General features: G+C 41.3%; 1 protein-coding gene across 3 annotated transcripts in view; it reads left to right on the top strand.

Annotated features, from left to right (window-relative positions):
• The window catches only part of zcchc7 (zinc finger, CCHC domain containing 7), a 52,065-nt gene that overhangs the window by 7,713 nt on the left and 18,311 nt on the right, over nucleotides 1-26,041 (top strand). For all 3 annotated transcript variants that reach the window (XM_086295842.1, XM_086295841.1, XM_086295840.1), the window contains 3 exons: nucleotides 22,138-22,187; nucleotides 23,044-23,181; nucleotides 23,269-23,439. In XM_086295842.1, the coding sequence (XP_086151968.1) occupies nucleotides 22,138-22,187; nucleotides 23,044-23,181; nucleotides 23,269-23,439 (359 nt within the window). The remainder of the gene's footprint in view (nucleotides 1-22,137; nucleotides 22,188-23,043; nucleotides 23,182-23,268; nucleotides 23,440-26,041) is intronic.

Here is a 26,041-nt window from a genome sequence, read left to right as displayed (position 1 = left end):
TGTTTACGAACCTGTAAGCTTTTAGCATTCCTGGCACCGTCTGCCCAGCTGCTCGCTTCTCTGATGCATCTTTAAATATGTTTGTGTGCATTATGTATTGATATATGTGTGTGAGTCTGCAAAAGTGTGAATATTTGTGTTTATAACATATTCTGGCTCTAATCAGCATGCATGCGTACATACACGTGGATACCAGCAGTCATAACGCTAATGCCAAAAACAAACAAACGGAGAAACGGTAACGCAGGAGGAGAGGGAGGGGAGGTTTGGGAGAGATGGGAGTAATCAAAAAATGAATAAAAATGTTCCCTGCAAATCTCTTCAGATCTACACATTATCTTAACCTGCAGCCTCAGCAACCTCTCCGGCTCCCTCCTCCTCCTCCTCCCTCCTACCTAACGCTCTCCCATCTCATTCTTTTATCCTATTTTCTCACTATTGTGCTCTCTCTCTCCCACTCTCCCTCTCACCGTTTCTTCCTCATTTGAATTTCCCTGGGCTGATGTTTCTGCAAGAGTGCTCACTGCCTCCTCTACACACAACTGGGCTAAAGGAGGGGGTCTGTAGCTGGTGGGAAGGCTTGAGGTTTGGCCTGGTTTTGGGAGGAAAGGAGGATTTTAGGTCTCTGTCTTTCTCTCCCTCTCTGTCTCTCTCGTCTGGTTTCTCTCTGTGATCTTTGGAGCTTGACCTCATGTCTGCACATGGGGGGTCATGGGTGTGGTGTGGATGGGGTCTTAAAGTGAGAGGAATCGGGGAGGGGGGGGGGGGGAGTTTTTAAAAAAAAAAAGGAGAAATAAAGGCGAGGAAATTAAGGGATGAGCCTGAGTAGTCTTGAACTGTGCCTGAATTTAATACAACTCACTAATTCAAACTTGGTCCTGAGTATGTTGGGCGTTTACACTAAAAACGGGCCAAAATATAAAAAAAATTTTCTTAAATCTTAAGAAAAAATTCTGAAAAGCACAAAAACTAAAATTGAACTGATCCCAGATTACCGTTTTCTATGCATTCCAAAACCGATAGGGCTTATCGTGGGGTGCTGTATGAAAACTATTAAAACACATTAGTGAGCCACACTCCTGCCACTGTAAAACATTTCCAAGTGCACCAAATGTGCCATTCTGCAGATGCATTCCCTAAGAAATACATCGTTCACTTTTTTTTGTAATTCTTTGAAACAAAAAAAGCTTCTTTTAGAAATAAATGGTGTTTTAAAAAAATAGATGGTAACCATTAGAGCTAAAAGACAGAAGTTTGCTTTATGCAGTTTGTTTTATGATTAAGCAAAATTCACGAACTGTGTTTTAAAGGTTGTCACCTGTTAATTAAATTAATAATCAAATAAGATGTCTGTTGATCTCAACTGAAAATTTGGTTTTATAGCTCTTTGAAGAATTATGAAAAAAATATTTAGTGTTATTAAATCTTTGAGAAAAAACTAACAAAAAGTCAAATGATTTAGTGTGTACTAAATGTAACCTGACTAGTAGTGGGTTTTTAAGGAATGCAAGAAGTCATGATAATCAATATATCTGCATAGATTTATACACGCATCTCTAAAGTGTTGCATACTCTGCTACATGTGCTGCACGTTTTCAGATGGGTTTAAATGGGACGGCACATATTTATGTGTGACGAGCCAGTATTGGACCGATAATGTCGCTTGCTGATACATCTTTGTGTGAAGTACGCGCTGCAGCTGACTTGAATGTATGTTTGGGACACAGTTTTGATTCCCTCTTGCCTCCACCTCTCTGATGGTGTAGGTTTAAAAACACAATCGTATGCTGAATCATTTTCTTCTTTTACAATTCATTTCACAAGCTTTTTTACTTGGAAAAGATATTCAGAGAAAAAGGCCAATTTTAGGTCGCTGAGATATGGTTGTTTGAATTTTTATGGCAACCTTAATCTTAATCGTTACATCCATAAACCAGGGCTTCAAATATAAAGATTGATTTCTGTTTTTTATATGCCATGTTGTGAGTTCTGTAGCTTTGGTTTCTGCATTTGTTTGTGTGTGTGTGTGTGTGCGCATGTGCATGCGTGTGTGTGTGTGTGTGTGTGTAACCATTTTGCACAGCAGCGACTAATAGTATTTGTACGCCTAGACCCCATCTCAGCATCACCATCAAATCACATTCACTACACTTAGTCTCTCCCTCTCGCCTGCAGAAATTTAATCTGTTCATCCTCTTTCTCTCCCTCTTCCGCCTACATGTTGTCACTTGTTCACATACTTTTACAATCTAATCTTTTCTCACCCCTTGAGATAAGTTTTTTTTTTTAAATAATTTTTTTAATCAAGAACGTGAACACACATGCACACACAGTCTGAGTGGCTATCTGTCACCTAGCTGTTAGTAGCGGGTCCTGCTTGGTGGATCTGTAAGGACAACGAATAGGTAAAACAAAAAAAAAAAGAGAGAGAGAGAGAGAAAAGATAGTTGAGAGAAGGAGGGTGAGCGAGGGCCGTCCGCCTGTCCGGCAGCTATGCAGCAGCAACCAGACGGAACAAGAGAGCGAAAACAGGTCTTCCCAAAATCCAGCTCAGTGCCTTTCCCACCCGAAGAGGTGTGCGTCTACTTCCCCGTGAATGAATCTGCGGTGTAGGCGGGGTGTGCTGAAGCTAAACTTGAATTGTAAGTGGTTAAACTTCACTCTATGGTCACACTCCCCCCCCCCCCCCCCTCCTCCCCCCACCCCCAGCTCTCTCCTCTTCGCTTTTTTTTTTGTCCCCTCGATCTTGGTCAGTGCACACCAAACTTTGTTTGAGGCTTAGAGTCAGCTCTGGCTTGCTATCAGGGTGGCCGATCACATCAGAGTGAGCCTGAGTGTGTGTGTGTCAATGTGTGTGTTTCACTGAAAGTCTTGGTGAATTAGAGAGAAGTGAGTGTTTGTATGTAATGGTTAACTCTGACTCAGAGAAAAGCGAGGTAAGTCTGTTCACTTCTCTCCTCTTCTTCCTTCATCATTTTCTGTGTGCCATCTTTTATAGTCCTGAGAGGCTGTTCCATACTCAGATTTGTTTGTGGAAAGTAGTTGCACAAATGTTTTCAGCTTTAGATATGTGTGAATGAGCCACACTACTTTAGGCCTAAAGCTTTCTTCTGCTGCTTCTTGCAGCATCTGTGTACTCTAAAGTTGCATGCCAGTGTACGCACAAAGTGAAATACGGATTTAGCTGTGTGTATTTTCTTTTTGCTCTGATTATGTGTGAGAGTGCACGTTTATGTACAGGGCATCGGGATTGTAAAATGAGATTACAATGGCACGTTGGGTAGTGCAGTAGGTGTGCGTGTGCATGTGCGCGCGCGCGCGCGTGTGGGTGGGCGGGCGGGCAGGCGCTGCAGAAGGGAGACATGGATAGGATCAGCTCTTATCTTGGCTGCCCAGTGCCACACGAGGTGTAACGCCACACCCACGCTACCACACAGTGTGTTTGAACAGGCACACACACACACACACACACACACACACACACACACACACACACACACACACACACCATGAAATCACTGTGCCATAGTTTGACTTGTATTATCCTTTTTTCTTTTTCTTTTTTTTCAGAGGATATGCAAATTAGATGAGACTACAGTGTAGGCCTAATATTAGCGCATGCAAAATAAATGGTGGAAATTCAGTTGAATGGCCGGTGCCTTCATATCTAAAAAAAAAAAAAGCTTTTGATTGAACAATCATTTTGATGCCAGCGGCCTTTGAAATGTAATGACATTTGGAATCGAGTAAATGAAACAGAAGGTTTTTGTAATGCAAAAAAGAAAAATCTCCTTATTGAGTATTCCATATTTTGTTAAAATTAATTGAGCATTTACTGCTCATCTTTTGCTTATTAAGATGTATTTATGTTGTGTAGACTCATTAAAGATTTTATTATTTAGCCCCTTGCAGCATTTTTGGACATGCTTTGCACTGTACACAGTGCAACTTGTTAGCTTGTGTTATTTATTATTGTGAAATATAGTGCAGGATAATCCTCATGCTGTTCCTGCAGACTCAGAGATAGAAACTTATCATTGTTGGATTTCGTGTTTGTGTTCTTCTGTTCAATTGTACTTTAAATATTAGAAAATCAGCACAGCTGAATTCTTCCTTCTTCTAACTTAGCTTCAGGACGTCTTTTGCCAAATGGTTTCATAAAGAAAATTGAGTAAAATAATTGCTTACATATGTGACAAAGAACAGGATAGAGGAAGTAGAAATTGTGAAGCACCACTCGAGTCTATATCTAAAAAATCGTGGTGGACGGACAGGTAGTAGAGCTCAGCATCAGACAGAGGTAGAGAGAGATGAGAGCGGTAGAAGCCAAAGTGGATGAGACAGGCCTTGAAAAGCATCGGCCACGGTGTTGGTCTGTCAGGAACGGTTTGTCTCCAGGCTAAGATCTCAGAGTGGCTCGAACACGGCTGGATTTCTGTCTGCACAAACTGATATCCAGCGCTGTCTGTCAGCCCCGTCTGTGTGTAGCTGATGGTTCTACTGTTGAACCTTCCCACATAAGTCGTGACCTGATGTGGCTCTGTACAAAGCTGCGAATCTGGTTCAAATGCCATTATTTTTAGGAAAAACGAAAGCAAATTTTTGTCTCACGAGCCGTTTTCAGATTTCCAGCACGTCAGCTGCACTTGAAACTGTTCATATGAAGCTTTAAGTCTGAGCCAAATATGAGTTGTCGCAATGTCATGATGGATTGATTTTGAAATTCATTTAAATGTTAGATTTATAGTTTATGTATGTGACATAATCACATTTATTTTCTTATTAAAATGTGTTTTGAAACTGTAGCGATAATAGTTTTTTTTATGTTTTATATTTTGCAACATTTTCTGCATCTACTGTTATTCAAATTGCAGAATTACGGTCAAAATACTGCCCCTGCTTTTAGTTATCAAGGACACGTTTTAATTTCAGCTGTGCTGCTTCTACTGCAGAGTGTCTTTTTTTGTGTGCAGATATCTGGAGTTTATTTATACCGCTTTTATCTGCATCTGGACAGAACAAGCCATCCTGTCTGAAAGTAATCTTTGTCAAAATAATCTATGAAAATTTTGCTATTTTTTTTCCTGGAAACTTTGACTCAAAAACACCCACAGACATCTGCGGTTGCGGGTCCAGGTGCTCATTTGTATTAATGTGGCTGTTTGTTCTTCAGCGTGAGTGAGGGGCAGCATTTGAATATAATCTAGGAGAAAAATTTTGGCTACATTTACAGAAACCTTTGCACAGCCACCATCTGTCGGTCAGGGAGTGGCATTTTGATTCCCGAATTTGAGATGGTTTAAATTTGTTTTATTTTTTCACCCATTTTAGTTTGATTTGAGATATTTTTTTATGAAATGTGGTTGTTTTGTTTTTAATATGTCGTATTGTAGAAATGAGAGGACGTTTGAGAGCGAAAGTGAAGGTGCAATGCCAGGTTGTGTGTGTGTGTGTGTGTGTGTGTTGGAGTGTGAAGGTGTGCGCATCTAAAGAGAAAAGTGTGTGTCAGCCTCACCACGCCTGAGGTGAGCCCAATAACCGTGCCATGGCCCACTGGAACGAAGTTTCACCATCTTTAGTTCCGAATAGAGAGAGAATGTGACATTAAATGAAATGGTTTTCAACGCTTTGCTTTTTTTTTTTTTAGCTGCCGCTGATGAACCGTGGTTTGGGATTTTTGTCTTTTTGAGCGTGAGATGTAACATTGCATGAGAGGGGCTTCTTTTAGCAATAGCACACAACCGGCTGCTTGCGGTAACTGTGGCCTGGAGGAAGGGGTAATAAACTGGAGACCAAGGGGGTCCCTACTGTAGTTTAATGCGTATGTATGTGTGTGTCTGTGTGGGTGGGGTGGTGGGTGGATTGAATAGGGAATCCCTGTCTTCTACTTGAACCTTTATTTAACCAGGATATCCCACTGAGAGCAAGGATCTTTTTTTCTTTTTTTTCTTCCTACGGAGACCTGCAGCAGACACAGTGCCCTGAAGCTACAGTGTAAGACATCTTGACAAATACACAACAGAAACACACACGCACACAGACACCCACTCAAGTCTGATTAAATAAAACTTCTAGGCCTCAACACCTTAATCCTGCATTGTTTGTCCTTGCAGTCCGCTTGGTCCCGTAACTGTAGCTTTTGGTCAAGTAGTTACACAAAATGTGGCCGTTTTCACAAACTGTCTCATCCTTTAAATGAAGGACTGGGAGGGAAGGGACACAGAGGAGACTAGCAGAGAGGAAAAAAATGTCAATTACAATTACCAATAATAATCATTATAATTAAGCAATCACTTAATAAGAAATCAAATTATTGTGGGGGGTGACAGTGGGACAGAGGGAGGTCCCGTGGGACTGTATTAATTTCTATTCTTTTATTTGACCCGAGAACTTTCCCTTTATTGTCTTTCCTTGGTTTTTGGGCTAGGAGGGGTTGTCGAGAGGGCTTTATTAACTGGTAGCCTAGGGTGATGATTTTTTTCTTTCTTTTTTTGGATGGTGGAATTGAGGGAACGGGGTTTGAGGGATATGTATTAATATTAATACGTTTTTGGGCTGAGGAACAGGAGGAAGAGGACTGAGCGATGGAAGGGTGAGGGGGGGGGGCGTAAAGGCAGTCATGGATCCACACAATCACCCCGTCTCCTCTCGCTTCATTTTTAGCCCCCCCCCCCCTTTTTTTGGGGGGGGTACTCACTTTCTGGTTCACCTCTACTACTTCTCAGAGCTCCGGCGCCAGCAAAGAGGGGAGCTGTCTGTTTTGAAATCATAAGTTCAGTTTAACAGTCAACAGGATAAGAGGGAGAACCCCAAACACACAAATACACCTCATTTAGGGTTTGTACACTTGCTTCGGTATGCAAAGGGTTGCCTAATAATAGCAAGGCAATGTTTTTCACAAGGTCCCAGAGGGTGTGTGTGTGTGTGTGTGTGTGTGTGTGTGTGTGTGTGTGTGTGTGTGTGTGTGTGTGTGTGTGTGTGAGTGAGAGAGAGATTCTTGGCAGTGTACCACACAGACACACACAAGTGTGCCTGTTTAGCAGTTTCCTCTCCAGAGGCTCCTGGCAGTGTGTATGTGGCCATTCCAAGGCTTCTCCCCATGTCTCTTAATTAAGGCACTCGTCAGACAGAGACCAGCTGGGCCTGGTCTGGCCTAGCTGGCACTCACTAATTTCAGTCAGTCCAACCCTTCCCTCATCTTCTTTGCTTTTTTGTTTCTTTCCTACTCACCTTTTCTCTTCTGCAGATTTCTTTGGCCTTTGTTTCCCTCATTGATTGACTTGTACGTTCTTGGATTGCTGCATATCGATGGAAGTGCCCTCTGCATGTTTATAACACATGTAAGCTTAACTAGTTGACCTTTCCATCACACCTGCCTTCAATAAAGCACTAATTAGGAGTCCCATTAGTATCTGAGAGTCTGCTAGTTAATCGGCCCTTAAATACCAGGATATAGGTGTTAAGGAACACGTTAAATGCTTAAGCAGTCGTCATGAGGGGGGGAATACCATGAGAAAATAGAAAAAAAAAATCAGTGTTTATTCTGTGTGGGATAAAATAAATGTAAAGGGAAAAAGCTCTCTAAATCTAAGAAATTATCCAGTCATTTTCTTCCTTTTAAATTTTTTTTTTTTTTTGTAGTTCGTGGCCGATGTTCTCAGACACACTGAAACATTGTGTATTTAACTGGCAGGATATGTCATGCCTCTTTGGTCACATCTCTTTTGAAAGACTAAAATGGACTTGCATTCCTTATGCAAACAATGCAGAAAAATGGTCGCTGTCTCTAACTCAAATGTTGTGACCAACCAAGATTTCCATAACTTCATAAAGGCAACATAATATATCAACATGATCTACTACAGATGGCTACAGCAAGCGTATGCTAAGGACAAGCGTACATCCATATCACAATCTGCTTTTCTTCCCTTAACCCTTCAGCTCCACCCTCCTTCACTCCATCCATCTCATCTCTTTATTCCTCCACTCCCATTCCTAACCATGCTTCCGTACAACAAGACCAAGCCCTGGTTACGGGGCTTGTTGCTATGCCAGGTTGCAGGCTTTTCCTGAGTTAATCCAGTTTCTATCCAGGATGTATTTTAGTGTTTTCACGGCTAGCAGTGGACACTATGTCCCGCAGTCTACATTCAGACTTCCTGTAAAGAGGTTTAATGTGTCTAAATGTGTGATTTATCAAATTTCCTCAATATTGTATGATTAACTCTCCTTGCACACATGTGTAACCGGTTTGTGTCTGTGAAGTTTAAGCCTTCGCCTGTGCGTGTGCTCCTGCGCACACGCATGCCTGTGCATTTGCACACCTAGGCCGCCCCTTTATCCGGGGGATTATGGTTAAATGAAATGCTGAGATTCTGGCGGCGAGCGACCGATAAAGCCAAAGTCGGCGTTAGGAGAGAAAATTAATTATTGGGGATAAAATCAAGAGCGAAGGAGATAGTTACCGACTCGTTGGGGAGTTTAGTCATTGATATTTCGGCACAGGCTTCCAGACAACATGCAGAGTTCATCACACCCTTAATGTGATACTAGTTTTGTGTGTCTAAGTGTGTGTGGATGCACCTTCGAGCTGGGCTTTACAAACTTTTAAAGGTTTTGGTTGAGGATCAAAAAGCCTTTGGGTTTTAACGCAGCCGACATACTGATGTAGCTTTTTCCCCCCCCATTTTTCCCTGCGGATCAGCTGGAATGTCCTCGGGGTTTCCAGCAGCTCAAGGACTTTTATCCTTTGAGTATTCACATTTCACAGCATTCAGTCATTCTTGTCTCCATTAATGTAGGTTTTTCTCAGAGCAAGAATTAAACAATCTTAAATTAAGTTAAAATTTAAGTGGAGCTGATGCAAAAGTCACATTACTCTCTGCTTTAGTTGTTTCAGCCAACTGGTACAAGTAATCCTGCCAAAATTACACTTTAATCAAAGCCAGGCTTCTGAATTTCTCTGATTACTCAATTAAAAGATAATAACTGTCAAGAACAGCAAATAAAAAAAAAATAGTATGAAATCTAGATTGTAGAAGAACTTTGATTGTTAAGTTCCCCATCATGTTGCAGATTTAGAGGCACTTTAAAATAACTGATACCACTACTTTTTGTCTAGCTGGATGATAAAAGAAATCTTTCTCTAGCATTCACAGATTTTGGCTTTCATGAAGAATTTGTATTATTGTTTGTAATCAGAGGAAAGACATTAAACCTAATAAAAAGGAAAGAGAAATATCTAAAATACAGTGAAAAACTACACTTTCAATTCACATTTATAATACTGTGTTTTTATATTTTACAGATATGTTTTTTTTTTTTATTTATTGGCAGCTCACCTTTATATCACCCTCTTCTCTTAAACAATCTGTGTTACCAGCCACTGTTTTCGGATCATGTAGACTTTCAAAGAGTTGGATTATTTTTATTTACTTTTTTAAGTCTTTGGTTCCAAGTGTTAAAAATCAGCTATGGACAAATACCCACCCTAAAGGACTTGATCTTTACAGATTAGTGTGTGTGTGTGTGTGTGTGTGTGTGTGTGTGTGTGTGTGTGTGTGTGTGTGTGTGTGTGTGTGTGTGTGTGCTGTGTGCGTGCAGGTGAGCATTTTTTTTTTTTGTCCTCAGAGTGGAGACTGATCAATAGTAATTGGGTTGAGTGTATCAGGCCTGTTTCTGTCCTTTGTACTGTGGGCCTTTTGTAGATGGACACAGTGCCAGAAGAGAAAGGGGACAAGCGAGGGAAACGAAATAAAGGAGAAGAAAAAAGTGGGGGTAGACGGAAAGAAAATGGACAATGTTTGCAAGTCGACGAGCATGACCAACTCCATCAACTAAAACTGTGGAATTTGTTCAGTATCACATACTAATATATATAAAAAAAAAATCCAGAAAAACCCTTTCCTACCATTCTGTGTCTTCTGTCTTTCTATTCATTCACACTAGAGGCATAGAGAGTGTATGTAAGTGTGTGTGTGTGTAGGTTTCTAGAGCGGTGGGGATCTTTTAAAGAGGTGTGACAAAACACAGATGACTCGTTAAGTTGCATTAACGGGGGTCTCACTCCTTCCTCTCTTTCTCCCCATGGTTTACAAAATCAAGCACACTTCTAGAGTATCTCTCCATCCTCATCCCTCACTCCTCTGTCTCTTTTATGACTTCCATAAAAGCAAGTGTGTTGAGTGAGCGTTGAAACTCCAGCGGTATTAGCAGGGAGGCATTAGGCATAAACTCTAAGGTATATTAAAGCAACGGCCCTGTTGTTCATATAAACACGCCAATTCAATTTAGCCTGCCCCACGGGGAATGGGATTTTCAGCTGCTTCTGAAAGAGGAAGAGGAGGAGGGGCAGGGGTTCTTGAGGTAGCACGACTGGTGGATGAGGTAAGACGAGAAGAGGAGGTGGGATGAAGGGATCTTGGAGAGGTGCAGAAGGAAGAAGAGGGAATCGGGAGGGGGAGTGTGGTGACAAAAAAAAGAAATAAAGGTTTGGCACATGTGGAGATTAACATATTAGACTGGTGTGATAGCTAGTTGCTGGAATTCATTATTATTGCTGCATTAACTACTATGACGTAAGCGTGTGTGTGTGTGTGTGTGTGTGTGTGTGTGTGTGTGTGTGTCACTGACACATATACACACTTAGACTGGCAGGCATGGGGGCTGCCAGCATCTGTGGTGTCTGCACGCTTGGACAGAGCGTTATGTGGGAAACCCTACAGTTATATTATTCAATCCAAATTCAAATGGGCTTGTCAAGGAAGCTCCTGCTTTTTATTACCTGTCAGAAAAACCAAGGGATGGATGGAAAAGAGGGGAGCGAATTAAACGACAGTAAATAAGACCCCCCTATCTCTCTGCACTCGCCCCCCTGCCAGTCTGCCATTCCTCCATTCGCTGTATTTTGGAGAGACACACAGACACACTTGGAGATTTTGACAGCATGTTGTTGTTCAGCTCTATCTGTAGTTTACCTTAACCAGTCTAGTCTGTCAATCAGATGCTGGAAAATGTAATTATTTTGTTCATCACCGAGTCTGAAGCCAATATGGAATCAGCTTAGCCAGTCAATCGGCTGATGGTAAAGGAAAGGGGCTCAGACATTTATTGAAACTCATCTGATGCCTTTTAGAGGTCTACAAATGAGGAATTATGGGAAAGTAAATAAAAGAGGGTGTGAGTTGAGATTGAGGTGGAGGGGATTTCTTAAGAATGACTTCTGCATGTGGGAAGTGAGGGCATGGTGTTTCCTCTCTTTGCACGCACACAGATCCTGAATAGCCTCCTCCCGTCTTGCCCCTTTCAGCCAGGCATAACCTCTGCCATCTGTCCGCCCCCTCCTCTTCCTATCTTCCTGTTTTTTCTTTTTTTCTCTCCTCCATTTCAGCCTCCTCCACCTCCTCTGCTCTTCCTCTTCTTTCAGCCCCCCTCCCACCTCAAGATGTTCATTTAGGGCCCTGTTTCTTAACCTATACTCTCTGGTGGCATTCACAAGATTGTGGAATATTAGTCACGTGTCAGGGGAGTATCCATGTATCTCTGATAAGAAGAGGAGGGAGGAGGACAGTGGCAGGGTGTTTGGGTCGTGTAAAGCCAAAAAATAAAAAAAAAGCCTGCTTTTTACATTTTCAACCACATCACATGAAATCAAAGGTCCTGTTTGTGTTGTGTTTTTTCATATTGCAAGTACTCAGTTCTATCATTGTTAATCAGAGTTTGAGTTTGCACCCCTTTGTCGGTTTTGGTTCTGATAATTCATTTCCCACTTTCAGTCTGTCTTTTATGTAGTTTAAAATAAAGAAAACTCAAGCTGTTTATTTGATATGGTTCCATAATTGTTAGTTTGACTCAATAAATAGCGAGAAGAATTGTATGGTTAAGTCATTTTTACTTTTTCAGACTAAACCATTGAACAGTGACAGACATCTAGAGGTCCAGTATGAGCCTGGAGATGCTATGTGATGGATCCTTAAAGTCTTAGGCCACAACCAGGCCATCCCTATATTTATGTATGTTGCAATATGTTGTTGACAGTTACTGATTTGTAGATCATTTGAGATCAAAAATAGGTCTTTTTAGTGTGAAATAGGTGATGTAGTTTTACTCCCTTCTGCACCAGAATCTAACTTCTAACTTCTGCCTACCAGGTGCATAGGACAGCTGGTTGCAGCTATATTTGAGTGAAGTGATAAAAGAGCCATATTAGGCACTCCCTTTCTAATCCTCTATTGTTCTTTGTCTGTCCCCTGGTCCACAGAGGGGCTGCTCTAATTAAAGACTAATAATTGTATTGTTTTATAAAGTCTATAGAGACAAAGATTCTGCTCTTCAATCATTCACTCCCTCCAATGTACCCTGCCGATCGAGGGGCTATCTTGCTGGTTGAAGTCTACAACCACAGCAGTGACGGGCTGTTTTGGGTGTGTGTAAGAGAGGGAGGGCTGTGCGGCATACACTAGGAGGAGGAAGGAAAAAGCCAAATCTAAATTAAAACTTTAAAGCACTATTATTTAATTACCCTAAAGGCTGTGGATTTGAAGGATTGAAAGGGTTTCTTTGTTGGTGTGTGTGTGTGTGTGTGTGTGTGTGTGTGTGTGTGCGCGCGCTTCCACTTGCAAACGAACACACACACACACTGCTGTCCAGGATTATTTCTTTTTTTTTTCTTTTTTTTTAATTTGCCATTTCTTCTCAAAGTGTGTGTGAGTATTCATGTATGTGCTTGTATGTGCATGAGACCAGAGTGTAACCCCTTATTGGCTGCCCTCTGCTGTTGTCCCTCCTACACACACACACACACCCATCCATGCACACATGCTGAAGCGCCGGCAGATAAAAAGGCATTATGGTGAATTCCACTTAATGACAAATTTTTAATTTGGGGAACAGGGCCTGGTGAATGGAGCTTAATTACCGGGGCCAAAGATCCCTCGGAAAAATAACCCCCTCGACGTGCCCAACCTGCCCGATAATGGAGCGCTCCGCAGAATGGCTCAGATTAACCAACGCCGTTTATCAACCACCACCCCACCCCACCCACTCCCCCCCTTTCTGTATAATAACAAAAATAACAATCATGAAAATTCTATCTGCCTCCCAGCCCCCATCACCCCGCTTCTTCTCTCGCCTTTCCACCCTCCCGCCCACTGCCTGGCTCACTCCCGCAGGAGGAAATTCATCAAAATGAAATTGAGGTTGCAACTCACTGGTTTTATTAAAATATATTTGCCCCTCACAGACGATGCGTGTTGTGCCACAGAAGACAAAAGGGGCACCATGAATAATTTGGTCAGATATTTTTTTTTTGCGTAATGTTTTTGACATTTTGCGTCTGCTTACACAAGTACGACTTTAGCCATGAAATACTTGTTGACTATAGTCTGCTCTACCACAACACTGATTTAGGGAAACTCCATCCTGATTTTTTTTTTTTTTTTTTTTAACTTATGGGTAGCTTTAATGAAGCTGAATCTTTTTTTCATTCAGGCAATTATATAAGCACAAAGGATTAAACTTTAAAGTTGGAAAATTTTGGGATTTTGGAGTGTTGGTTGGGCACTGCCAACACTTTGCAATGTAGTCATTGTTTATTTACATGGCTTTACCATTTAGAGACGTAACTGTAAAGCTTCATTAAAAAATGTCAAACAATTAGTTAATGGGCAAAAAACATTTGACTGGCTTGTCAGACTTCAATCTTTTAATAAATCTGTTTGGTATGAAGCTTACATTTTTGTGAATACATATGCATTTGTTCCACTTATAGTGTCTATAAAAATACAGTTATTCAGAATAACTCTTCTAGACTGCTCCATCTCTTGATTTATGTGTTTTTGTTTGTTCTTAACAGCCAAAAAAAAAGTGCTGCTGTAGCTTTAAATCAGTCTATAATCTCCCAAGTTCACGGCTGTTAAAGTCCCAGACAATGATCTAATCCGATACTGAGACATGAACAAATCATTGTGATAGTAAGTGTTATGTAAAAAATATGAGTTGTAACTTCTTCTTTTTTTTTTTTTATTGTCATGTAATGTGTCATCAGCACCAGCGATCCAAGCATATTTATGGCAGTTAAATGAGTCAATTTTCAATTCAGCCTCCTTTTTTGAATCATCGGTGACGATATGATGGTACAAGTCAGGACTGTGTCTTTAATAAGAGCCACTCTGGTTATCAGCAGATTGATGGAGATAATTTCTAGTTTGAATTGAAAATCTGCGCTAAAGAGGCAGCTAACGGATATTAAAAAGACACAGTGACTACGTGTCTCCTGTCAGTCCCGGACACGTTTTGGCTCAGTTTTGGATAACTCGAAAACACGTACACAGGCACACTGGGGGCACACAGCCTCGTTCACTTTTCTTGGCCTTCTCTGGTCCCCGTTGTTGTGTACCCTGATTGGACCATGTGGTTGCCATGCGGTTGCCAGGCCGCGCCCCTGCTGTGTGGTAATTGGTGTCTGTGGTGCTGCTGCGTGGCGATGGTACTTTGACTGACAGGTTTGGCCACCTGCCCTGCCCTGCCTGCCAACATGGCGTGGAAGAGGGTGAAGAGGAGGGGAGGAGGTGGCACAGGCTGGCAGGGGGTGAGCGCTCGATGTGTCACGGAGGAGGGGGTGGTGGATATATCAGATAATCAGACGGGCTGTGTTGAAATATGTGTTTGCTGAACATAAGGCAGATTCAACAGGGACCACGGTGATGGCATCCGTCTTCGGTTTTTCACCGAAATGGCAAAAAATTAGTGGAAAATCATTTTGGTTCTAGTTTTAAACATTGTCTTTGATAGTAATTTCATCCTGTTTGAGCAAAGTGAGGCTAATGAACGCTTTCTGGGCTGTTTTCCAGAATCTTGTAGCAGAAAGAAATAGTTTGACCACCCAAGCAGATGTGTAAAAAATCTGTCTCTTTGGCGTTTTTTAAAATCTGCTGCCTTTGATTATCTGGCCGAGGGTCAAAACCATTACAGTCGCTGGTTTCTTTAGGTTCTGTGGTCATGACCACAATTTTTGAAATAAAGCTAATATAACTTATAGTATTTGATATAATGTTCTCTTGAGTTACGCTTTGAGTCCATGATGTTTTTGGCAGTATGACATAAGACATGTCATACTGCCAAAAACATCATCACGAGCATGAAAGAAATATTTTATTTTTTAAAAGATATTTTTGTATTCCATTGTTTTTCTTATTAATTACACTAAAAATAAGAGTTTTCTATGCACTTCTGTGCTTTATCTTGCAAGTATATCAGTATGCCTCCTGGGCGGTGGTAAAGTGACAGAGTAGCACAGTTTGCCTTTGCCTGTTGAACTGACAGAAGGAATATGTGTAAAATTACAGGCACGTGTGGGTCAATTTTAAAGATCCGTATATGGACCAGGTGCGGCTCTCAGTTGATGACACCCATCTTTAACCTTTTTGACTTGCTGGTTTGCCACCATAGCATAGATGAAATTCACCCACAGACATATAAAGCAAACCCTCCTATGTGATTTTTTTTTTTTACGGAGGCAGACAGACTTGATTCTCTTGAGGTAAAAACAAAGACACCCTAGTTGTTAAATAATGTAAATAAAGTCTAGAAATTAAACATCCTCATATGTTTCTCATAAAGATGGCAGTACTCAAAGCTTGAATCGTTTTCTACATAAGGAGTGAACAGGTGTCAGATTTAAATGTGCATATACAGTCTTATTGCTCTCATAACATTGATATTCATAAGTTGCTTTATATTGCCCAGTTAATACCAGGGAAAAGAACACAAACTGAAATATCCCCAAACATCTCTTATCTTGTAAACTATTATAAGCCTGAAATGAAACTTTGTTTGCCATGAGATTTTCTGTCTTGCCTTAAGAATCTAATCATGAAAAAAGGTTTTCATAACCCTCAAGAATGTTTTTCTTTCATTCCAGACAGATTGCAGCAAATCCCTTTTGTAAATGATGCAAATATTTGCCACAGAGCATCAGCATTCACGTTTTTTCGGGCTCTAGGTATGTTTATATCCACATATATACATTGTTTTGTTTTTAATTTACAAAAAAGTATTTTACATATTGGCTGAGGTGATTCAAATCATTGAGGATAGTGCAGTTGTGAACAGTACTGTAAAAAAAAAAACACAGCACAAATAATATCATTTTTACATCATGATGTCACAGCTGGTTTCAACTGGTAATGGCAAGAAAAGCACAACTTCAGTTTAACGAAATGACCTTGTCAGGAGTAGGCAGTACCCAAACTGGGAGTCTTATGGAGCGCCGCACCAATCAGTCCCAGATGCTTGTGTGGTCCTATGTGTAAATTAATTTCCTACTCTTGTTAGGCCAACATGTACACCACCAGGAACCTGAAAATACCTGAACTGAATCCAGTCACCATTCACATAATTATTACACTTGTGCTTTTGAGCCAAAACATCTCATGTGGCGTACCCTCTTCTTCTGCGCTGCGAGACTGGAGAATTGGTGCCACCAGCTGTTTATCTAAAAATGTTAGTGGGTGGAAACATTTGCGCTACATTTGGATGGAAACCACCTCTCTCTAACAGAGAGATAAGTAGAGATTGGAAAAAAGGAATTTGAAGTAAGTAGTGTGGTTGTACAGCTGTTTATCTACTCCCTACGTGCCAAACATCTGCACACTAGGGTTTATGACAATATGATTAAAATTTTCCAAAAGGCTACTGTCAGTCCAACAACTGTGAATTGTTTATTTATTCGTGGAGAGTTTTGAATACATACAGTTGCTAGCTTTGCTAGCAACATGCAGCTAGCTTTGCTAGCAACATGCAGCTAGCTTGGGTTTCAGGACAGCATGTTGGTTCAAAAATATGTCACAGTATGGAGTGAAGACATCGACTCTGATACTTTTCTTTCTGCGATGCTGGGTTTCCACAGCACTGTATCCGCTAGTCATAGTAATAAAAATCTCCGCCAATCTTCTGTTGTGTTTTACGGGCTTGGTCAGACTTTTCTCTCAAATTAAAGAGAGGAGTTAAAAATGTGGTGCTCTGTACATGTCTGTTGGACAGAAGGGAAGGCTGTAGGGCAAGGGTGATGTCACAAAGGAAACACTTTCTTGTACACACTCACACACACACGCACACACTTAGAGCATGCACACTCCCACCCACCCTCACCATTGTCATGTATAGTGTTGCTAATCCAGCCCTGTCGCTTTGGTATCAAACATAACCTCCATTTTGGGAGGGGGTGGGGGGGGGGGGGCAAGACCTCTTACACATTCCCTTTGTGGGTGTGGGTGTGTGTGTGTGTGTGTGCGTGCGTGTGTCTGTGTGTGAGACGGTGCCTGTGTGTGCGTGTGTATTAATGGGTCTGGTCAGCAGCTTGTATAATGGGCGGGCTGGCCTAGGATGCCTGTTTAAGTGTCGGGACAGGGAAAAAGACTGGGGTAAGGCAGATCCATTGAAGCCTTTGATGTTGCTGGGACAGAGGGGAGAACAGCTTGTATATGACACACTCATGAATGCACACACACACACACACACACACACACACACACACACACACACACACACACACACACACACACACACACATTTTAGGAAACTGGTAACTGGTTAGAATTGCAGTTGATTGTGTCGTTGATGTTCTCAGTGCTGTCCTTGGTTTACCAGACTTAAACCATCCTGTCTGGGCCTCATCCCATGTGTGTGTGTGCACGTCACCCCAGGAGAGCTGGGTGTTCATGGTTCATTAGCCACATGTACACTTCCGTTCTGTTCTCACTGGTAGAAGAGACAGATTTAAAGCATTCACACACATACATCCCCCCCACCCCTTTTGTTTTGTTCTGCCGACTCTGATGAACAGGAACGCAGCCTCCTCCCCTCTCCTCCTCATCTTCTAGTAATCAGGGTACCTATGAGACAGACAGATAGCATCTGTTGCCTTCTCTCCCCTGATCAATCTCTCCCTCTGTTTCTCCCCCTCTTCCATGTCATTGTGTTGCATTTCCCGTGACGATGGAGTGATGAGATAATGTACGAGATGTCCTGCAGAATCTAAGTCTTTGGAACCCTCAGTAAACGCTGTCAGTGAGCTGCTTCAGAGAGTCATAGCAGATGACTTGAGCACCACTTGGTGCTCTTAACATTAAACAACCATTTCTCTCTTCAGGATATTTGGGTTTAGACCACTAAGATGGCTGTAAGGAATGCTTTGCCATTAGATCTGCTCAAATTGAACAGTTGGAGTCAACATGGCGGAGGCCTCTCTTGAGTGCGTTCAGCTGCTCGGTGATGTCGCTGCCATCTGGTTTTTGAGCTCCAGACTCCTTCAGATCTGCTGGGCCACGATGGAACGAGGGTTTGGTATTGAACAGGGCCTCAAGGTTGATTAGCATATTTTTACCCTGTGTACAGCCCCCCTCCTTCTTCTTTCCTCTCCTCTCCAGCACCCCTCCACCCATGTGTTTGATTCCTCGGCCGTGACAAAGAGCTTCACCCTTTATTTGGTGTGTTGTGTTGGTGAGGTGGGGGCATCGAGTTGGGGGCGTTGGGCTGGGGTGTGTGGATAGGGGGTTAGATTAAGGGAAAGCTTCCTGCTCTTTATTTGGGGAGTCCCCCCGGGAGGTGCTTTGGGAATGACTTTCGTTGAGTCACTAACGCCTGCTCACACACATGCACACACACACCACACACATGCACGCACCTTTCACCCCTGCCTTTTTTTCCCCCCATTGACTGCTGGATACCGGTGACACACATGCGTTCTTCATACAGAGGCCCCCCAGTATGCTCACACTTAGATCAGTACACCCCACCACCACCATCACACCCACCCTAAACTACTACAGTTTAATATAAGTTACTTCAAAGTGATGTGCATAGACAGAGACAATGTGATACAGCTTACATACATAATAAATGTAAATACTCAAAACCTGAAGTGAACATACAAAAGCAAACCAGAAGATTAAACAGTCATCTGTCGCTGTACTTTCCCCACCCCCAGCAGAGCTGAAATAGTTTTGTGGATTCATTGATTAACTGATAGAAACGCTATTCTGTGAAATTGATAAATTAGAATAAAAATGGTATCTTCTAGCTTTTTCAGGATGAGCCTTTATTTAGTTTTTTACTTGATGTCTTAAAAATTGTTTTATTCAGACAGTTTAATATTAGGCATTACTTTGGGCTTTGTCATTGTATTTATAGTTAAAACAGCTAACCAATGAATAAAGTTACTATATGGGGAAAATGTTTTTGTCCCCTTCTTGATTTAAATGTTTCAGACCATTAAACAAATTTTATTATTGGACAAAGATAACCTGAGTAAAATAAAATGCAGTTTTTGAATCATTATTTTATTTATTATGGGAAAGGAGCTATCTAAACCGCTATCTAAACCTACCTGGCCTTATCATAAAAAGTAATTGCCCACTTGCCAAATCACAAATTTAATGTGATTAACCACGCTTTTTGGAAAACTAGCCACGCTCAGGCCTGATCACTGCTAGATCTGTTGAATCAAAAAATCATTTAAATAGAATCTGTCTGACAAAGTGAAATAGGCTAAAATATGTTAAAAAGCAACACATTATGGCATGATCTAAACTTAAAAACATCTGAAAAACAAAGTCATCGGCATCGATCATTCTGGAAAGGTTTACAGAGCCATTTCTGAGGTTTTGGGAGAACCACAGAGCCATTATCCACAAATGGGGAGAACATGGAACAGCGGCGAACTTTCCCAAGGGGTGTCCGGTGTTCCAAAATTACTCCAATAACACATCAACGACTCATCAAAAAGGTCACAAAAGAACCCAGAACAATATTTAAAGAACTACACGTCTCAGTTACCTCAGTTAAAGTCAAAGTTCACAATTCAATAATCACAAAGAGACTAAGAAAAGATGGCATACACTGGTGATTTGAGGACAAAACCAATGCTAACCAAAAAGAACACAAAGACTTGTCTCACATTTGTCTTACAGTCTTGGGGGTCATCAACATTTTGATGACCCCAACATTTTGAAGACTTTTGGGAAAGACTTTCTGCAGCTAAGCGGATGGCACAACATAGAAGAGCTAACTTGTAAGGCCAGGACTCCGCAATCTGTTCACACCTACAAGCCAGTGGACACTCTTTCAATGATGAGCATGTACACATCCTGGACAGGGAGGAACGCTGCGGGGAGACAAGGTGGCCGTTTATTTTAAAAGGAAAGACCATCTCTTAATTGAGAAGGAGGCCTACATCTTTCACAATCTTTCAGTGCTGTGATTGCAGCCATTACCCAACTCTGTGAATAATACTCATGGCCATTGATCAGTGTTCATTGATCAGTATTTGGCGATCTGTAGTCATGACAATTTATATATTAATGATCAAGAAACTGACCTGACAGCCCATTCTTTGTCAGTGGTGTTAGTTTCAGTCATTATGCAAATGTACCATTTATAAGGCTGGAGAAGCCTGCAGTCAGCTGAGACTGAAGAAGTCACTTGGATGCCTAACAAAACATTTCACCCTCTGAAAAGGCTACGTCCAGATGAACAGAATCAACTTTTTGGGAATCATCTATGATGGTGGATTATATCTGCTTAATTTAAGGAGAAAAAAAGCCCTAAAAAGGGAAACTGATGCATTATCATTCAATTTTAGCAGGCGTGTCAGTTCAGTTAATTAACTTTCTGATTTGCTTCTGCCTGCTACTTTCTCCATTTTCACCTGAGTTATTTCTTTTTCATCCTAAATTAACTTATTTCCGTTCACTTTGCTATACACCTTATAGACATTTGACCACTGCATCATGAATATATAGCAAGAAGATGCAATACAACATCTGTCTGTTGGGATAATTTTTCCTTTTAGAGATGATAGGTATAAGGTAATACCAACATCTTTACAGGTCGTTCTCCAAATTTATCAGCTATGGGAGGACCATCAGGTGATTTTGAGTCAAAATTTCAAGCTTACCTATGTGATGACATTAGGTTGCTTGCATTGGTTTTTTGTTTGCTTGTTTTTGTTTTTTTTTGGAGGTGAAGGTCGTGGCAGAAAGAAGCCCCATCCAAACAGCAGCCATTTTAATTTGTTTGACAGGGAAGAGAGGTGATAACCTCCCTCCGTAGCCGCTCACCCGGGGAGGAAAGGTGGGGGGGAAAGAGAGGTAGAAAACAACGAGAGAGAGAGCAAAAGCAAAGGAAGGGAGGGCTGAGCAGAATGGCGATAAGGGGCTGGATAGAGTCAGTAAAAGAAAGAACAAACGAGAGTGGTGAAAAAGGAGTGTGGAATATTTGATTATGGCTCAAGGCTGTATATTTGTCTAAAAGCTAAAGACTGTCAACCAGCAAATCGCAGGGGTCGACGGATGGGTGTGACTTTATGTGTGTGTGTGAAAACACGCCAGCTTGTGTGGGTCATTGCTTATCAGAACATAATTTATGCCGAATACACATGTCTGTGTGTTTCTGCGCGTATGTTTGTGTGTATGATTTCTGGATGTCAGTTACAGTTCTGTGGGCCTGAGGAGAATACAGCGGCCTCCCTCAGGGTGCTGTTAGTGCCACTCTCATACAGATGTGCTGGGCTGCGACTGTGTCAGTTTCTGTGTGTGTGTTTGCGTGTGCGTGTGTGCATGCATACCATTCTCTTACAGGAAACTAAAGTTATTCCTCAGGGTTTCCTGCTGGGGTGGGATCTAGACACTTGAATCTATCAGTTCTTATCAAATATTTGTTCCAATTGTTGTTTAATGTTACTGTGAGAAAAGATTTCAAAAACGATATTTTCCTCTTGTTTTTTTCTCACTCATTTGTCATATAAAGCCCCACGTTTGAATGCAGCTCTGATGTTCATCCATTGTAATTGCTTTTAGGCACTCTTAAAAACCATGGCTCACGACTTGTGTGTGTGAACATGTTATGCTTGGTAACTGCAATCCCTTTGTTATTCTAAAATTTGCAAATTGTAATTGTTCACTTACTTTCTTGTATTAAAGTGCTCATTACCCAGTAACTGATGAATTCATGTCAGGTTTTTTGTGTTGGTTTGTATTACATTCAGGAATAACTAATAAACCTTATAACAGAAAAATAAGAGCCTAGCATAGTCTTCTCCCTTAAATTTGTTTTAAAATGTATTTTCTTCTTCTCTTCCAGATGTTGATGCAGAAGGTGAAACTTGGTTGGTTTCAGACAAAGACAAGGAGGTGGGTGGCAATGAGCAGCTTTTTAGTGCTTTCTGTTTGTTGCCGCTTTGTTTTTGGTTTCTATCAATCAAAATCAACTATAAATAAACATAAAAGCTAGTATTTGCATTACTCATATAGTTTTAACTGTGTTATTTTATACTGAAATGATTATTAAGAGTTCTGGTAAAAAAAAAATCCTAATGCAAGTTCAACATGTAAAGCCAGCTCCATATGTATTATTAAATAACAACAGGCCCCACCTGGTCATGAAACTGCCTGCTCAGTCTGTTGTCCAATTATGTTTGAGCATCTGGGGCACTATGTATGAAAGTGAAAACAGTTAAAGTAATACTTCTGTAAAATCCCTTCAGTCCCATCTTGATTGTTTAGTGTGAAATTCCCGTGGTAGTGTACAGAGAAAAAAATGTGTGTTCGACCAACAACTTAGCGACTCAGTCGTAGCAAAAGTATTGAAATGGCCTCAAACATTTAAGCACTGAAGCTGACAGAATATCCTAGTTAGCCTAGTGTTGGTGACCTATTGCTTAATTTTAATAAAATGCAGCCACACAAACAGCTGACTCCAAATATATATTTATTAAATGTAAACATCAGTAAGTTAGACCCAGTAGCATGAGTTTTTTTCCTCATAGCTGCCAAAAAATATTGAGTTCATCTTGTAAAACTATTGATGCAGCTGCTTTGTCCTTGTGTAATTAACACCAACAACTGACAGAAAAGTGAATGATGAGGCTTTATCGACCAAACACCAAGCACTAAACCCTGTGGCTATATATCCTGTATGGCTACAGAGTTTCTTGATCCTTACACTAACACCGTGATGCCATTAATGCACTAAACTTGTGTTTTTCAGGCTCAAATCTATAACAAAAGAAAAGGTGTCAGGATAGCAGTGCAGCGGGTGTCGAACAGATACTATACTGATAAGAACGTCAACTGCCGAAACTGCAACAATTTTGGACATCTCTCCAAGAACTGTCCTGACCCTAAAGTGAGTCCTGATCACCACATAGTGGCTCATATAGCACTTTTATAAGTACATAAAGGTTCTAACCACGTTTTGTGTGTGTATGTGCAGAAGTTGCTGCCATGCTTTCTTTGTGGGACTCCAGGCCACCCAGCCCGTGACTGTCTCAAAAGGCACTGCAACAACTGTAGCCTGCCAGGGCATCTTTATGATTCCTGCAGTGAGAATTCATACTGGAACAGACATTGTCATCGCTGCAACATGAAGGGACACTACCCTGACGTGAGTATTACACCCACTTTTATTTTACTTGAGAGTCAGACTTGCACTAGATGATCCAGAATTGTGGATATGCAAACATTATACGCATTTCAGAGTGTTGAACATTATATTCCCAAATCATGGGAGCTATGAGAATCCTTCATTTCTCTGTGAAGGTTTCCCATGACGATGGTGAATGTTGTTTCTGTTGGGCAATAACTCCTGGCGTTGTTAGTTGTAAAGCTGATATGTAGTTGAGGTGTTGGCTCTGTGCAGGTCAGTCAGGCTCTTCTAAACTAAAGTAATGTATTGCCCAGCTGAGACTGGAAAGGCCTTTCCCAAAAATCACTTTGCTGTGACTTTAATATTTTCTTCCACTGAAAGTAAGAGACCACAGAGCTCAAACACATGTACACTTATAGTTTTAACCAGAGAGCCAGTTTGACACAAAGAAGCTCAAACTGCATAACAGGACCAAACTGAACACATGCATGTACACATGCTTAAAGCTGAGGGAGGCAACATGTTTTGGGGTAAAATGCATATATGAAGAATTACTGTACACACAACTTCACTTTGCTCTATGATAAAACATGGGAACTGCCACAGATTGATACTGCGGCTTGGGCTTTTAATAAAAATTACTGCTGAACATAGAAATCAAAACCGCCTTCATCACAATAAATGTGGTTTGTTTTTCACTTTTTCTTTCCACTATCATCGTTTTTTCCACCTCTCACTCCCTCCCTCTTTCGCTTTCAGTAATAATGAGTGACCAGGGGTCAGCAAACGCTGCTGTTCACATTAATTGATACACTTCAGTAATTACAGCTTAGTTATGTCTCTGCCATGCTGCATATTCCAGCTATGGGCGCGTGCGTGTGTGTGTGTGTGTGCGTGTGTTGGCACTGAAGGGTGAATCTAATGACCATCAATGACAATTATCCCGCCGCAGTGTTCATTACCTTGCCCATTTACACTAATGCCACAGAATGGAAAACCCTGCAAGAAGTCAGTCTGTGTCTCTCCACCTCACACCCCACTCTTTCTCTCCCTCTCTCTCTCTCTCTCGCTGTCTCTCTCGCTGTCTCTCTCTCCTTCTCGCGCCCTGTCTCTCCGTCAGTCAGTCATGTACTGTGCTCTGTGTAATGGATGAGTAACCAGGTGAACACCAGAGGGAGAGTGTAGGCCAGGACACACATAACCCAATTTTTTCTTTTTCTCTTGCTCTCTCTCTGTCTCTCTTTCTCTCAATCTCTAAACCCATTCCTTTCAGCTCGTCATCCAGATCTTCAAATTGATCTCATTCTACTCTTTTGCATATTGTTTTCCAACAGCAAACAAAGGTGCAAAGTTGTGTGGCATTGTAATTACCTTTTTCTTGGAACGTATCACTTTTTTTCTCCTCTTTTCCTTACACTCACAAATTATACTGTATGTATTAGTGTCTGTGTTTGAGAGAGAAAGAGAGTCAGGTCTCAGTCCCCTGGGCCTTTCTGTGTCTCTCATTAAAGACAGACGGTTGATGGAGCGCGAGTGTGTCGCTCGCCTCGCCTGTCGCCCTCGACAACAACACACTACCCTGGCGGTCTGGAGGGAGAGAGCAAACGGGGGGGGGTTGAAGAAAAGAAAAGAGCTAGATGAGAGGTGGAGGAAGATGCAGCTGTTGAAATTCATATTTGTTCTTGTATGTATTCAAATCAGAACAGATCACATTAAGCCAGAAAAAGTACCTACTGTTCTCACAGGCTGCTGTTTCAAGGTCGGGATTTGAACCCACACTTGAGGTCAAATTAGTGACTTTTTAGTGGGATTGTAATTTATATATTTTACAAAATATGTTGAGGAACTTTGGTGTGACTGAACAGTGCTGTTTGCACAGAACAGGCTTGAATTTGTCTCCCTCATTCTGTCTCACACACTCTCTTGACTCAGTAGGTATGTAAGTAGATAAATCTTGTTGCCTGCGGCATTTTCAATTTCCCAGTGGGAAGTGGTGGCGGTTTGGAAAGGATGTTGGAACGCTTAAGGAACAGCGTGGAGAAGCCCCGGAGATAATGCTTTAGCCACACTGGGACAAAACGACTGACTGCTTTACTTACCGACTGACTGCAGAGAGACACATGGATAGAAAATAGTTACTGAGAAATCAAGGTGATCAGACTCTAGAGAGAGATGCAAGAAGAGACTTATGGTCTTAGACGGGCAAGCAAATGACTCCGTGGCCTGCCAGGAGTTTCCATTCAGCCTCTGAATTGTCTTTCTTGTCTTTTCTCTCACCAGTTAGACTTTCATACCTCTCCCTTGTGTTTTAAAAATCTGATGTTGATGTTTTCAAAATGTTTTGTCCTGATTTTGTGTGTACTGTCAGAGTCCAAGTAAACTGGTATAAATGCAGTTTGGTCCACAGGTTTTTGGACAGTTTATCTGTATTTTTTCCTCTCTACACCAACACAGTGGATTTTAAAAAAATCAATATGTGACTGAAGTGTGAACTGCATTTATTCATAGTCCCAAATATTCAGTGGCTCAAAAATAATTGGACAATTGAGTGATAAACAAATTTAGGAGATAAAGAATATGGAGTTGATTCCAAATGTTGAGCTTTAGTAGCTGTTAACTG

This window comes from Aulonocara sp. 'chitande type north' Nkhata Bay, linkage group LG6, assembly GCF_057382095.1.
Source record: "Aulonocara sp. 'chitande type north' Nkhata Bay isolate Kocher_YH1m ecotype deep benthic linkage group LG6, A_spYH_male_GT1.1, whole genome shotgun sequence".
In the NCBI taxonomy this organism is placed as follows: domain Eukaryota; kingdom Metazoa; phylum Chordata; class Actinopteri; order Cichliformes; family Cichlidae; genus Aulonocara; species Aulonocara sp. 'chitande type north' Nkhata Bay.
The sequence above is the reverse complement of the archived record's forward strand: the minus strand, read 5'-3'. Positions and strand labels throughout refer to the sequence as shown.